Below are 15,968 nucleotides of genomic sequence, written 5' to 3'. Positions count from 1 at the left end.
GTGGATTTGGATTACAAGCACAGTCCCGGAACAAATTATGCTCGTAATCCAAGGCACCACTGTGTGTGTGTGATAGATATAGAGATATATATATAGATATAGATATATATATATAGTTTGTTTTTGCAGAAATCAATAGTACAGGCAATTTTAAGAAACTTTGTAATTGGGTTTATTAGGCAAATATGTCATTATCTGCATTTAAAAAAACCTTTTCCCAGGTCGCCCCTCCCTCCTTTTTCCCATTCACTGCAAAATATCAGGAAATTGTGACTTGTTGCATCAGACACAAACCTGTCTGTTCTATAGAGAGGAGGGAGACGAGTTGGCAGCAGAGAGCAGAGAACAAAGGATTACACAGCCGGGAGCTCCATGAAAGCTGGTATTCAGGTCAGAGCTGACTGTCAGAGGAGATAGCCGGTGATGTAGCTGTAAATTAACTCTTTGTTGTCCTGTTTTGGTGCCTCATCTCCCTCCACCTCTTCCCTCTCCATACACAATGATTAAGACAGGGGGAGAGCTTCAAACTGCTTTTTCGTGATAAAAATGCAGTTTCCTAAAATTGCCTGCACTATTGATTTCTGCAAAACATTTTTAAACGACAGTAACACTTTAATGTTATATCAGTAGATTTTTGGATGCTTTTAAATCATATTTTTTATAAATTCTATGAAGTCTCCTCACCTCTTAAAGCAACTCTGTACCCACAATCTGATCCCCCCAAACCACTTCTACCTTCAGCTGCTTTTAATCTAAGATCTGTCCTGGGGTGCGTTCAGCAGGTGATGCAGTTATTGTCTTAAAAAACTTTTAAACTTGCAGCCCCATGCCCAACGGCCGGGGCTTAGAGTATCTGTGCTCTAACTTTGAACCACCCCTCTGTCCCTCCCAGGGCAGTGGAGTTGGAGTTAGTTTTGGCTGGAGTTGGAGTCAGAAAAAAAATGCACCAACTCAGACTCCAGCTTTAAAAAAAAATCTTTAAAAAAAAACGTAGAATTGAATTTGATATGAATTTTACAAGTTTTGCTCAAGATATGAATATGAATATATATTATGAGCAACATTCTAATAGGACACTGGCCTATTAGATAAGGGTGGTCATGGAAAAGTTGTCGGTCACTATTTGGCAGTTTGTTTCTGAGCTAGAAGAGTCCATTGTGTGGGGGGAGATCTGTGCTGTTCTCTTCCTGGATGCTGGATGACTGTATATGAGCAGCAGTGTAATATGAAGATATCCTGTGTAATATAGAGGAGGAGGAGGAGGAGGAGAAGACATAATTAGTGTAGCAGTAACCTTTGTCAGTTGTGTGTGTGTGTGTGTGTGTGTGTGTGTGTGTGTGTGTGTGTGTGTGTGTGTGTGTGTGTGCGCGCGCGCGCGCGCGTACTATGGCTGCAGTAGGCTGTGTGTGTGCTATGACTGCAGCAGGCTGTGTGTGTGTGTGTATGTGTGTGTGTGTGTGTGTGTGTGCGCGTACTATGGCTGCAGTAGGCTGTGTGTGTGCTATGACTGCAGCAGGCTGTGTGTGTGTGTGTGTGTATGTGTGTATGTGTGTGTGTGTGTGTGTATGTGTGTGCACTATGGTTGCAGCAGGCTGTGTGTATGTGTGCTATGGCCGCAGCAAGCCGTGTGTGTGTGCTCTATGGCTGCAGCAGGCTGTGTGTGTGTGTGTGTGTGTGTGCGTGTGTGTGTGTGCGTGCGTGCGCTATTGCGTGCCCCCACGGTGATCTTCTATATCACTATGTGTGACCCCTCTCTATAATCACTGTGTATGACCCCTCTCTATATCACTATGTGTGACCCCTCTCTATATCACTATGTGTGACCCCTCTCTATATCACTTTGGCTGACCTCTATATTACAGGTATCTGGCATGGTTAGCAGTGTTTCTTTAAGTATGGTGACTATTTAGTTAGAAACATAGAAGACTTGTCAGCAGGAAAAGACCACCTGCTCCATCTAGTCTAGTTGTGAGTAGTTCAGGACATGGAGGCTGGAGACTGACTGCATCCACTGCACACACAGGAGAAGCTGCTTTATATACAGTATTCCTTTATTCTCTCAGAAGTCGCCCCAGGATCATGTAGGACATTAGGGAGAAGCTGCTGAGCCAGTGTGATAAATAACTTCCCTGGTATCTGACTGGCCATTTATGAAAGAGCAGGAGTCGGAGTCGGGAGTCGGTCCTCATAAAATTTAGGAGTCAGAGCTGCGGCTTACCGACTCCACAGCCCTGTTTCCTCCTCCCCACCCTCTTCATCATTAGGAATGCCACTGGAACATTTTCTCCTGCCTGAACATTGCACAGGTTCCTTAACGATCCAGCCCATGTTCCGTATTCACACAGCTGATGAATAGAACACAATCTGCCTGGAGCATTGCTAATGATAAAGGGGGGCGGGGAGGAGGGACAGAGAGGGTGTGCCAGCCTAATGCATAGACACTAAGCCCTGGCTGTTGGGCACGGGGCTGCAAGTTTAAAGTGTCACTGTCGCTATTTTTTTTTTTGCAGAAATCAATAGTACGGGCTATTTACTTTGTAATTGGGTTTATTAGCCAAAAAATTAATTTTTGGCATGAAAAAGCAGTTTGAAGCTCTCCCCCGTATCTTGGTTTTCCTATGGAGAGGGGAGAGATGAGGCACCAAAACAGGACAACAAATAGTTAATTTACAGCTACATGACCAGGCTCTCTCTGATGTCACCACTGACCTCTGAATAGCACTCTGAATAGCTCCCCCGCTGTGTAATCCTATATTCTCTGCTCACTGCTGCCGACTAATCTCTGAGTGTGAAGCTACCCTAAAGGCAATCTTTCAGCTGCAATTCACATTCTAAACTGCTGAAACTGTTAGACGCATGGCACCTTTCATATATCTCTCTGTTTTTCCAAAACATATACAATAATTTTATTCTGCTGTAAAAAAAAGGCATAGTGGCTTTCCCAAGCCCCTGAAATGCTGCATGTTAGAATGCTTCCTCGCTCCTCTTTCTATCCCTTTCCCTGCTTGAGGCTTAGCTTCCCGCTGTCAATCATGCAGAGATGGGGACAGGAAATAAGGAGGGGATTCCAGCCTGCAGCAAGAAGAAGAATGAAAGCACTTTTCTATATTATGAAAGCACAAACAGATACATGAAGGGTACCATGTGTCTCCTTGGCCTAATAGTTATACAATAGTGTCAGCAGTTTGAAATCTAAATTGTGAAAGATTAATTTTACATGTGGGCCACAGTTGGGACCATCATTTACTCTCTGTAAATACATAATGATGTCAAAGATCAGAGCCATACTGAAAACAGTAGTCAGCTTAAAATGGTAATGTGCGGAATCACTTAAGATGCAAACCCACCCAACAAGGAACATTTACCTAAATGGTTTGCTGTCAGGATCAGTGTCTTTAAACCCCATTTCCTCTAGTTTGCACCTTCGGTATAACTCATAATGACGTGTGTGCGTTTGTTCCCGCAGATCTTCCATGTTCACCCGTATAAGCATTTCTCTCAACTTGACAAAGTCGCAATGTGTCTCATTCTCAACTAACCGTAAGAAAGAAGTAAATGTAAAAATAGTGCTGCGGAATTTGTTGGCACTATATAAATAAAAATTATTATTACTAGCCACTCTTCTGGTTCAATAGTAAACTGAATGACACAAAAAATATTTTTTAATAATTTCATGCAGCAGCAGTATCTGAAATATTTTAGTCCAAACACCAGTGGTTATGTGGTTGGACCTATTATTACACCCAATCATCAGAGTAAAATACCTTGTACAGTTCCCCATGGGTACTGCCGAACCTTCATCATTTTGTTCCCTATTTTTGCTTCCTCTGTACTTCCAACAACAGCAAAAGGTAAGTGAGCCTGCCAAAAAAAATATATAGGATAGCTGATGAAGATCAAAATCATTCAAAAACTTCTCAGCAAGGCATGCCCAAATGGATTGGCAATTTTTATTGTTACATATGGGTTTTGATACACTCCTTTTCCTCAGTACCTGGTCCTATGAACCCCCTCTTTTATATTCAGTCTTTCACACCTGGCATGACTACACTTATCCACCATTGATTAGTTTTTCTGCTCCCCCAGGATGTCTGTAGGAGTTTATCTACCATGTATCAGACCCTTCTAGCTCTAATTCCTAAAGACCTCCATTTTTTGGGAGAGAGGACCTTAATGTAACTCTGGATACTAGAGAAAGATTATAAGATCTTTGTAAGATGGTACTATTGTCCTACAGTGATCCAACATATGTTCCGAACCTCATCTGATCTCTGTTGGAGATGTCCTGTGATACATGAGTCCATATCTTATATCAAAAAGGCACTCTCAAGGCATTTATTGAGGATGGCCCATAAGGTAATACCAAGACACTGGAAGACAACAAATATGTTCCCGACTGTGAGATGGCTACAGGAATATAAGAGTATTATTAGGGTATATGTACACTGAGTGATTCTAGTGAAAAACTCCATAACGAATCCGCTACTCATACCTGTGCGCTGCCGCTTCCCTCTCCACCAGCTCCATAGACTATTATATGCTCGGACATATAAATGCATAAAATGGAGTCTATGGAGCCAGCGGAGAGGGAAGCGGGAGCGGCCGGGGACGAGCGGCCAATTCAGCACAGTTTTCCACCAGAATTATTCCGTGTGCATATACCCTTAGGATGGAAGAGCTTTTAAGTAGAATAGCTTATACATAAAAAAGTGTTTTCAGGAACTAATTTTCTATAGTAATTTAATCCCTAATATCACATCTTATAACCAAACAGTGTAGGCTAAGTATCCACAAAGGTCTGTGGCAGAAATGTATTAAGACCACCCTTTTTAGTGGTATGCAAGATGCATATAAAGTGTTCACCAAGATCTACAGCTTCTTTCCCCACCAGATAACTGGCACAAAGTGGATCCCCATCATATAGAAATTGCATATGATAACTGCTTTTAGTGATGGAAATGCCACAGGAGACCATTTACACTTTCGGCACATTACAACCTGCACACAATGCAGTGAATTGGCATGACTAACATTTTGCTGAATTTACTGGGTGCAGCATAAAAACATATCTTGTACAAGAATAATGCTTACATTCATTGTTCCATTTATTTCTGCCACAGTTTCGTCATCCGTAGGGAACTGATAGATCTGCACGCCATTACTAACCAGCTCACTTGTGATTTTAATCTTGAATTTTGTCAGCTCACTCTTCGAGATGGCATCTGACTTTGCAATAATTGGAATAATATTAACCTGCCAAAGGAATATCGAAACTCTCAGCAAATCAAACAAAATTGTAGAGGATGAGATGTGTTCAAACACGAAGCATGTTTGGGACTACTGTTCAGCTCATGCATGCAGGACAAAAAAATATTAATGTAACCTAGACATCATCCATGTAAAAATCCATAGTCCAAACCACAATAAGCCGAAAATTGTACCCAGTCCATAGGTCACTTGGTCTCTCCTATATTACATGTATGTTAATGTGTTTAAAAGTAGGCAGGGTAACGTACCTTGTTGCCTGGGGTGTCCCAATTCCAACAGTGTTTGTACTTTTTTGCTACAGCCCACTCATTCCAGAGATATAGGTGTTTTACTATTTGGATGACCAACTGTACTTTTCACTGAATAATCAGATGGTTGAGAACTTTGTTGCAATATGGGGTGTGTGAATGCTAGGCAGAGGGGAGGTGTGAATTTGAGCCTGTAGGGGTGGAATTCATGCGCGGAGTATGTGACTATAAACATCTTAAAGGAAAAAGGCCAGCTGGAAAAAAGCGTCCCAAACTGCTTACATACCCATGTAAGCAATGAGACTTTCCATACCTTTATTGTTGTTTTCCAAAGCTGCAATAACCTATAAAATGTTTAAGCTAATTTGAAGTGCCAGAAGCATGCCCAGGTGACTTAAGTATTCTGAAATGCCCTGGCCATGCCTTTATGACTCTTCAGAGCTCCAATAAAAATAATTTTTTAGATGATTGCAGTTTCAGACAACTACAATAAAAGTATGGAACGTCTCACTGCTCGCAGGACCTGTGGTATCTTTAAGGTCTCTTGATGAATGCTCTGGCTGCTACTTTGGAGACAGACTCACCTTGGCAGTGACTACCAACTCAGCCAGTGACTGGCCATGGTAATGTCCTGCTTCAGTCAATGATTAGCTGAGCATGCTGTCACTGCAGAGACAAGACCATTTTGGAAGTAGCAGTAAGAGGGAGCAAGATAAGAGAGTATGGGACCTTCCAGCGAATGGGCAAACACTTACTTGTTGGCCAAACACTCAGTTCTGGCCTGTCAAAAATTATTGTCAGTCTGCCACACATGCTCCCATTGTTTGTGTACCCTTGCCTCATGATTATCGAGCCGTGTAATAGGCTCTCTTTACATGCCCCAAGCCGCCCTGTAATTTACTTGGATGTCCTATAGACTACATATTTGATACTGACAGGGCATACCATATTTTGGAACTCAATTGTTCTAATATTGAAATGAATGTACCCCTAAGGCTAATGAAATTTGTTTTCTATATCCCCTAGTAGTCGTAGAGATCCCAGCGGCGCCTTTCATCTTTCAAATCACGCCTGTTTCCTGCCATCTGCACCTGTTTCAACATATGCAAATAGGGCTGCCCTATGCATTAGAGGCGGCCCAGTGCCCCCAGTACACCAATGTCCTCTCCCCTCGGAGACACGCCTTCTTAAGACTCAAGTCTGGGTGCGCCACCAAGGAGAGGGATATGAGTACAATGGGGCAGCCGGCCCGCCACCAATGCATAGAAGGGTCCTATTTGCATATGAAGAAATCAGCGCAGATGGCAGGAACTGGGTGGTGATTTAAAAAAAAAAAATAGACCACACCACTGGGATCTCCGTGCTGGTGCTGACTGGGCAATATTAAAAAAAAAATAATAATAATTACTTGCCTGAGGCCTTAGTGGTACATTTGCTTTAAAGTGATCTGCCAAGAAATTACCATAAATAAATTTTTGACTTATGATGCCCAACTACTTCTTCTCTCAGGTCCATGCACTCTCTACAAGAATGCCCAATTATTCATCTTCCTGACAGCATAGCCCTTATTTTACATCAATATTTGCATAGCCCCTAAAAATGTCCTCCTTCAATGATCAGATCTTTAAGGTACAAACCTTGCTGTCCAGTTTCTTCATAGTCACCAGATCCAAAGATTTTAAGGAATGTCCAGAAGGTGCAATAAAGTAGAGACATGCATGTATGCGAGAGTCATGGTAATTATGGAGAACTCTCTTAATCTTGAGCTCTTCTTGTAAGTATGCCTCAAACTGGGAATCAATGAAGTCAACAATAGGCTTGTAACTAAGACAAAACAAACATAGTTTAAACTGAGTACTGCATATATCTTACCAGATGGTCATAACACCAAAACCAGTCAAACTGCTAAACAATATGGAATCCCTATGTCCCAATGCCCTATGAATCTGTGTGAAAAGCTTAAATAATTGTATAGATAAAATGTTGTTTTAAAAAAGTAATTTCTAAAAAACAAACATATACACGGCGCTGTACTTAGAAAAAAAGCCCACTGTTATGCTGCTATAGTGTAACAAGGGATTCCGTGGTCCCTCCTAGTAGTTAAAATACGCCAAAAATATGTGTGTACACTTAAAACGCTACAGTGCGTGCTTAGATTATGGAAAAGAAGTTTCCTGAGAGGTACTGTCCTATAAAAATGTAAACATAATGTATATATATATTTTTTTGCCACGTACTTTACAGAAAATATATTAGGTTTACATTTTTATAGGACAGTATCTCTCAGGAAACTTCTTTTCCCTCATTTAAGCAAGCACTGTAGCGCTTTAAGTGTACACATATATTTTTGGCATATTTTAAATTATAACTGGCATATGAAGAATCAGTCACTTGTCTGGATAGTACACAATTTGTAATGCAGATTTTTACACGGATTAGTCACCTACTATGGGGCTAATCTGCATCTGGCAACCCAACATTTCAGGGGTTTTTGTGCACATACAGATTGCAATTCTAAAATGGGAAAAGAAAGAAGAGACCTATAAACTACAGTGTGAATTTTTAAAATAATGGCCTAGAGACGAAAATGTGTCTAATTTTTGTCTCAGACAGATAGCAACTAATCACAGCTCATTTTGAAGAACAAAAGCTTAGCCATGACTGATTTTTGTCTGACAGATGGCAACCAAACACATTTTGTCTCAAGGCCCTATTACACCAACAGATCTGACAGCAGCTGAACACGGAATCAAATCTCCACCATCAAATCTGCTGCGGTTCCCGTGTGTGTGAAGGCAACCTTAGGGCCCATTTACACAGAAAGATTATCTGCCAAAGATTTGAAGCCAAACCCAGGAGTGGATTTGAAAAGAAGAGAAATCCAGTCTTTCCTTTATGACCTGTTCTCTGTTTATAGTCTGTTCCTGGGTTTGGCTTCAAATCTTTGGCAGATAATCTGTCGTCAGATCTGTTGGTGTAATAGGGCATTTAGATTGACAAATGTAGGCCCATAGGTCTTGGAATGGAATATGCACGATTCCATCAGATGAACATACACTTATTAAAAGTTTACCTATTGTTTGATAATGCACATTTTAAGATATGAAAGATAGGTGCTACAGAACAGGGGACAGTATTATACCAACCACACTATGCTGGGGAGGAGAGTGAGATTGATTGAGACATGTCCCTCTCCAACCAGGCTTCGTACCCCATTGGACTTGCTTTACCAAGGATCTGACTGTTCATTGCGGTTTATAAGATGTTTATATGGTTCATCTGTATCACATACTGATCCCTATGTCTCCCTGATCTCTGTATTTAACTATAAGCACTTTGTTTGGCATAAAGAAACTGTCTATATATGTATGTATATGTGAGCAGACTTTGAACGAAAAATAAAGAATTGATTAAAGAAAAAGTTTAAAAGGCACGGTCATCATTTCTCTGCAGCTTATTGGCAAATCCTATAATAACCATTACATTAAAACCAATGTACTGCTTTACATTATTCATTCATGAGGGTTACCTGTCTTCTTTATTAATCTGATCTCCGAAGCCTGCAGAGCTGACAATGGTCATTTTCAGCCGAACATTACTTTCTGTCAGATCATAAGTGCTCGATTTTAGCTGAACTCCAGGCTGTGAGTGAGAAGTTTGCTCTGCTTCAAACTTTGTATTAAATAATGTATCCATAAGAGTCGATTTGCCAAGTCCTGTCTCACCTAAAATAAAGCACATAAAATTAAATTTGTTACAGAATCTCTAAAAATCACTAAACCCTAAAGGAAAGTTTACCAAAGTCACTGATATCGGTGGAACTGCCCAACTGTGTAATACAGAGGCAGTGGAAAACATGAAAAATTGTCTGTAACATCCATTTGAATGGCTGGGTCAAGCCCCCATGTATATAAGGGAATAGGGCCTGGATAAACAAGTTTGATGAACCGCTACTGACTGTTCAGTAAAAGTACACATACTAGATAAATATGGATTATGCAAAAATCACTTTAGATTAAACACTTGAATAAGTTTGCCTATACAATATATGAGCTAAATCAGAAGCTAAAGCAGGCAGCACTGCAATAAAAGTAAAAAAGTTAAGGCTGGTTTATTCACCCATCATATGGCACAGAGGAAAGCTACAAGCTACTATTTGGTTACAACAATCACAGTTTCATTTATTGGAAGTTTTTTAACTAAATCAGTTGTTTTACCTCATCCTGGTCTAAAGTATCATTTTCTGTACAGTTCGACTGTCACTTATCTCAAATTCCCCATTACTTAATACATCAGTGTCTGATTTTCATTCAAGAAGCTGCTGGCTTTATGATAGTACCCTTACGAAGGGAAGTAAGGGCGTATGTAGCATTTTTTTAAGTGGGTGTAAAAAAAAAAAAAATAATTAAGTATTAGGCTTTGGCTGGTCTCTGAGCGCTGTGCACACGCCACCTATTCATTCTCATAGCTAATACTAGAGCGCACTGTGCAGAGGAGGTGGCTGTCTAAGAGAAAGGTTCCTAGTCTTCTCTTCAGGAGAGAAGGATATGATTGTTTTTACCCCTGTACAAAGGCAGCCATACCTTCAGCAAACCTATTGTAGGGTCTAACCTTCCCTGCGTGGCCTGGCACTGCTGTGCAGAAGACACCAACAGCAGTAGAAACCAGTAATTGTTCTCTCCAGGTGCCAGGGAAGGCTCTGTACAGTACATTTTGTGTGCCTTCACACATACCGACTCGCAGCAAAAAATTTGCTGCGAGTTTCTGCTACGAGCCGAGGTCCTGGAAGGCCCCTATCACTACATACAAGCAGTGGTCTAAAAGACCGCTGCGTGTATGTAATGCAGCCGCCCCCTTAACCCTCTCGGCTCCCGCACCGCTGTCTCCATACATTACCTGGCTCTGGCTGCACGGGGTCCCGGGGTCCTGCTCTGCCGCCCAGCCAATCAGTGGCTGCGGCTAGGCAACACACTGATTGGCTGGGCGGCCGAGCAGGACCCCGGGACCCCGTGCAGCCAGAGCCAGGTAATGTATGGAGACAGCGGTGCGGGAGCCGAAGGGGTTAAGGGGGCGGCTGCATTACATACACGCAGCGGTCTTTCAGACCACTGCTTGTATGTAGTGATAGGGGCCTTCCAGGACCTCGGCTCGTAGCAGAAACTCGTAGCGAGTTTTTTGCTGCGAGTCGGTATGTGTGAAGGCACCCTAAAAATTTTGCCCAGAATTTTTTTTTTCTGTTTTGCAGTTTATGATAAAATGAAGGACGTAATTAAAAAGGTCTATTCGTCCTGCAAAAAATAAGAACTTATATGGCTTATTATGTGGAAAAATATACAAGTTATGACTCTTGTATATTGGCCCTAAGGGGAACATAACAGGTTACAGTCTTCCAACTTTCTGTTAGTTTCCTTTTAATGTCACATTTAGGTCATGGCCTTGTAACAGCAACATACATAGATCTACCCTTTTTTGTTTGTCTTTTGATTGACTATTTTCTTTTCTTAAAAACCCCAAAATGTGAAACACCAGAAATGAGATCAGTGACCACCGAAGCAAAGCCTCGTGCTGCCCCTCAGTATAAAATGTCAGCACTGGTGCGGATGGACAGTGTTATGTACACACAACACAGATCACACAAATACATCAGTATTACCAAAATAGAGGATGGAAAGAGCACATTTCCTCTCAGAAGAACGGATTTTACAACATATGTAAAACAGGTTAACAGCAGCAGAAACATTCTGGAAAGCCAAAGTACCAAAATAACAATACTATACTTAGACATCTCAGTTCCCTCAAGAATATTACCAGCTCACAAAATAGAACACATACAGCACACGGAGAATAGCAGAGGACCTGCAAATCCTACACACAAAATATTTCATAGCTGGACCTTCTCAAACTGTTACATATACGGTCTTTCACACCCTTATTCTAGGTAAACTTGTATGCATGCACTATGGGTTCTATTATGTAAAGTACTACAGATTAGAAAGATGCTCAATACAACCCAATGATGTCTATTGGGGTTCCGTCAAGGATTCTGCCATTTTGACAAGAATGCATACCGTGATGATACCACAATTATCCAATCAGAATTCTTATAAAAAAAATATTAAAAAAAGAGGCTAAGTAGTAGAACTTTCATGTAGCATAGGGTACTTGTGAATGTTATTTTATCACTACAAATTGTTCTGTTAAATTAATTTACTGAAGCAAATCCTTTGGCATTACAGTTAAACTTCATTGGCCTGGCACCTGACTGGCAATATGGTATTCTGTTACCAAATGGATTGCAAAAAAGTATCTAGATAAGTTGCTAGACTAGTCCAGAAGCTGACTACTACTAAGAACCAACTACAAGATGCTCACTTAATGTTACACTAAGGTACTATTACACAAAGCAATTATTGGCCGCTCCGCTGCCTGTGGTTCTGACAGCATTAAACAAATGACAAGGTCCCTCCCTTTCATATACCAATAAATACCGTAATAAGGCCATATGGTTAATTCATTCAACAAAGTTTCTCTAATTCTGCAACAAATAGATTGCCAGAGTGTTCAGTCTATAAAAATAGGCTCTTTTTCTCGATTAGATTTACATTTTATAACTCACAGTAAATGCTAGTAAGGAATTCCTTATGGCGTGTTGAGGTATAGATATGAGGTATGTATTCTTAATACTCTATATAATTATTTATGATTTTCCAATTTGTCCACAAAAATAGAATTTTTTTTCTTTTTAAAAGTTGTTGAGACATTAAAAAAAAAAAATTCAGGTTAGAAATCATGGTCAACATGTTAGAAACCGAAAAGCAGAGTTCTGTAGAACCAGACTACCATTCTAACTATAAAAAAGGCAGTGCAAAAGCAGTCCAAGTACCTCATCTCAATGAAATTACATGAATGTACACACATCATCATACTTCTCTACATTTGTGTATATGGAGAGATCTGTCACTCAAGCACAACGGAGCAGAAAAAAAGCCGCCAGGGACTACCCTGATGACCTCCAAGCTCTGTTCCACAACTATTCTGAAACTATGTCACTGTAGCATTTCATAGTAGGTCACAGAAAGCTGTAATAAGGGAGCTTGTCCTTGTTTCATAATGCCTGTGGTTCAGGCAGTGTAAAATGTCTGTCAGGTTCCACTTCAGGATGAGAATGAGGGAGATTACATATAATAACTGTATGCATGCTGCGATTTGCTAATAACAGATAATCTACTATATCTATAGGCTTAGGGTGCGTCCTGCCATTTGGCTATATTCAGCAGTCCCATAAAGTGGGAATGAAACTACTATTACTCTATTCAAACCAGGGCTCTCATGGTCAGTTTTAATTATTTCAATATTACCAGAATGTGTATATCCATCCCTTTGTGAATGCACTCTTCCCTTTCTGAGCAATAAAAGATACTTCGATAAATACATATAATGATTGCTATCAGATAAAATGTCATTCATGTCACCCTCTGCTGTGACATGAAGCCAGGGCTCTACTTGTTACAATGCACCGTGCAACTGGCAGTAAACAAGTCTACACACAATACGCGGCATTCATGTATATCCGGCCATTGAATGGTCTCATTTTCAGCACGGCTACAGAAGTCTCACTCCTCTGGTGCTATTCATACGACAGCCATTGGATCGGTGCCTCTCCTAACAAAGTCTGTAAATACTCACCCACACAGAGGATATTGAAACAAAAGCCATGGTTAATTGATTTGTTAACCAGTTGGTCCGGCAGGCTGTCAAACCCCACGTGTCCAGAAAGAGGTAGCGCGCGGCATCCTTCACCCTGAAATAATTTAAGACAGACAAATATATGAGATCAATCTAATTTATTGTTCACACTGCATAATATAAGAGATTCCTACAGAAATTATACCCATAAAGCGATCACATGACATCTCACAAGCCGCAGGGACTAAACATTACATTCACAAATAAACAGGATGGCTGCTTATTCAGCTCAGGGGACAGATCTGTACAGAGGTGCTTTGTGCCGCATACAAAACAGGTGTTCACTGTTCAAGAGACATGAGCTGGAACAAGAGACGGAGCGAGCAGCAGAGTCATTGGTGGGAGCTGCTAAAGTCTCCAGTGTCTAAAAGCTGTGGGACAAACACTTCACCTCAGAAGCACAGGATATGCTCAAGTGCCTAGAACGGCAGGGGAAATAAAAACAATAGCATGGAAACATTTTATTATGCAAAAATTGGGGGGTGCACATGCAAAATAAAAGATTTTATTTAGCTGGAAATAAACTACTGTCACTATATACTACTATGACCTCTATTTATCCATTGTAAATTACTTTCACGTGCCAACGTATTTCTCAGCACAGTGATAAATTGTCATATTAAATCAGGACCACCATAGAGAGGGTTTTACAGTGGTATAAAAGCCAGATTGACAGCAAATTTATTCAGTCACATGAAACCTCAAAAACTGGATGAAAGGGTTACTCTGGACGCTAACAAATAACATCTGTTGTTATGAAGTATAAAAATATAGTATAGTGTAGGTCCATTCCTCTCACCTTAAAAGGAGAAGTCCAGGCAGAACTCTTTTCTTCACAAATGCCAGGGGAGGAGAGGATAAAAGAAATAACATGCTCTCACCTCCCCAGCTCCAACGCTGGTGGCCGCATAGGGCCAATCCGGTCCTTTGGATCCCACTACAGAAACGGTAAGGGACCTAGAGACTGGATCGGCAGCAAGCAGCCACCTGCGCTGAAGCAGTGGAGGTGAGAGCATGTTATTTCTTTATCCTCACCCACCTCAACTTCATTTTTTTCTATTTTTTCTATAGCAGTTTTCCTATAGCAATCCTAAATATCTGTATTAAAGGAGAAGTCCGGCGAAAATTTTTATTAAAGTATTGTATTGCCCCCCCAAAAGTTGTACAAATCACCAATATACACTTATTACAGGAAATGCTTATAAGGTGCTTTTTTCCCTGCACTTACTACTGCATTAAGGCTTCACTTCCTGGATAACATGGTGATGTCATGACCTGACTCCCAGAGCTGTGCAGGCTGTGGCTGCTGGAGAGGATGATGGCAGGGGGACACTGAGGGACACAGGGCACTAGAGGGACACTGAGCATCCCTCTGCCATCATCCTCTCCAGCAGCCACAGCCCGCACAGCTCTGGGAGTCGGGTCGTGACATCACCATGTTATCCAGGAAGTGAAGACTTGATGCAGTAGTAAGTGCAGGGAAAAAGCACTTTATAAGCATTTCCCGTAGTAAGTTTATATTGGGGATTTGTATATAACTTTTGGGGGGGCAAAACAATACTGTAATAAAAAATGTCACCGATCTTCTCCTTTAACCAATGTGTCTTGGCATTTGCAGTGGGCTTTTGCCTTTTGCACATTTCTGTTTTTATGTCTCTAGGACTTTGTGACAGTGCCCCATTAAACATTAGTGGAATATTCACAGGTTATGATCGAAAGAGCATAGATTCCATTTAAAAAAATTCAACAAAGTTCCTTGGAGTGTAAATATGTAAAAAGTGTAAAGAAAAAAATAAAAAAGAGTGTCTAAATATGTAACCAGCGTTTATTTAGTGTAAGCCTCACTTGTTGACTGTGAAAGGTTAGCAGCTTACCAGATATAGTTTACAACAAAGCATTAACAAGAAATCCAAGAGGCTGAAGATAAAAAGACCTTCAATGTGATCTTTAGAAGTTGGAAATGGCAATAGGAACTCTCCATGGTGATAACAGGAGTTTATATTACAAAATATTTATACTTGTCTGACTTCAGTGGATGATAAATCTGGAAGACAGCACAATGCCGCCACTCTCCAAAGCCACGTAGCACAAACACTGCAAGCAGTGACTGATACAGTAACACACCAAAGAATCACACACTGTATAAAATATGACGGAGTACAATTCCTCTCTTTTAGCAAGTTGGGAAAAAAGTGACTATTTCAAATCAGTTTACATAACAACCAATAAAGTTTCCTAGCGATCAGGACACCACCATAGCAATTTTGCTTTGGTAACAGAGGGGTGGGCAGTGCTTGGCTCTATCCCTAAAGGGGTCATCCAGAATTAGAAAAAGCACAGCTACTTTTTTTCCTTATCACACCTGTAGGTTGTATGTAGTATTGTAATTTGGCTCCATTCTGTTCAATGGAACTGATCTGCAAAGCCACACCCAAACTGAGGACAAACGTGGTGTTATTTCTGGAGGAAATCAGCCATGTTTTTTAAGCCTGGATAACCCTTTTAACTCCCATAGACTTCAACAGGACGAATCATGCACAAGCCTCTCCATTGAGTCCCGTGGAGCCAGCAGTCATAGAAGCAGCAAATGGATCACAGGCTATAGCTATACCTAAACATGGAGGGCAATACCTTCTGAAATGTTATAAACGTTGCTGACGCAAAGTCCATTAGGCCCCCAGCTGTCCACAATAATGTGATGTCTAT

The 15,968-nt window shown here is 40.9% G+C and overlaps 1 protein-coding gene across 8 annotated transcripts in view; it reads right to left on the bottom strand.

Moving 5' to 3' along the window:
• SEPTIN6 (septin 6) overlaps positions 1–15,968 on the bottom strand; it is a 79,137-nt gene that overhangs the window by 22,265 nt on the left and 40,904 nt on the right. For all 8 annotated transcript variants that reach the window (XM_069942839.1, XM_069942846.1, XM_069942844.1 and 5 more), the window contains 6 exons: positions 13,203–13,317; positions 9,046–9,241; positions 7,154–7,340; positions 5,092–5,253; positions 3,765–3,861; positions 3,366–3,534 (listed from right to left, as the gene is read on the bottom strand). In XM_069942839.1, the coding sequence (XP_069798940.1) occupies positions 3,366–3,534; positions 3,765–3,861; positions 5,092–5,253; positions 7,154–7,340; positions 9,046–9,241; positions 13,203–13,317 (926 nt within the window). The remainder of the gene's footprint in view (positions 1–3,365; positions 3,535–3,764; positions 3,862–5,091; positions 5,254–7,153; positions 7,341–9,045; positions 9,242–13,202; positions 13,318–15,968) is intronic.

The sequence above is a fragment of the Dendropsophus ebraccatus genome, chromosome 10 (genome assembly GCF_027789765.1).
Source record: "Dendropsophus ebraccatus isolate aDenEbr1 chromosome 10, aDenEbr1.pat, whole genome shotgun sequence".
NCBI classification, from domain to species: Eukaryota; Metazoa; Chordata; class Amphibia; order Anura; family Hylidae; genus Dendropsophus; species Dendropsophus ebraccatus.
The sequence above is the reverse complement of the archived record's forward strand: the minus strand, read 5'-3'. Positions and strand labels throughout refer to the sequence as shown.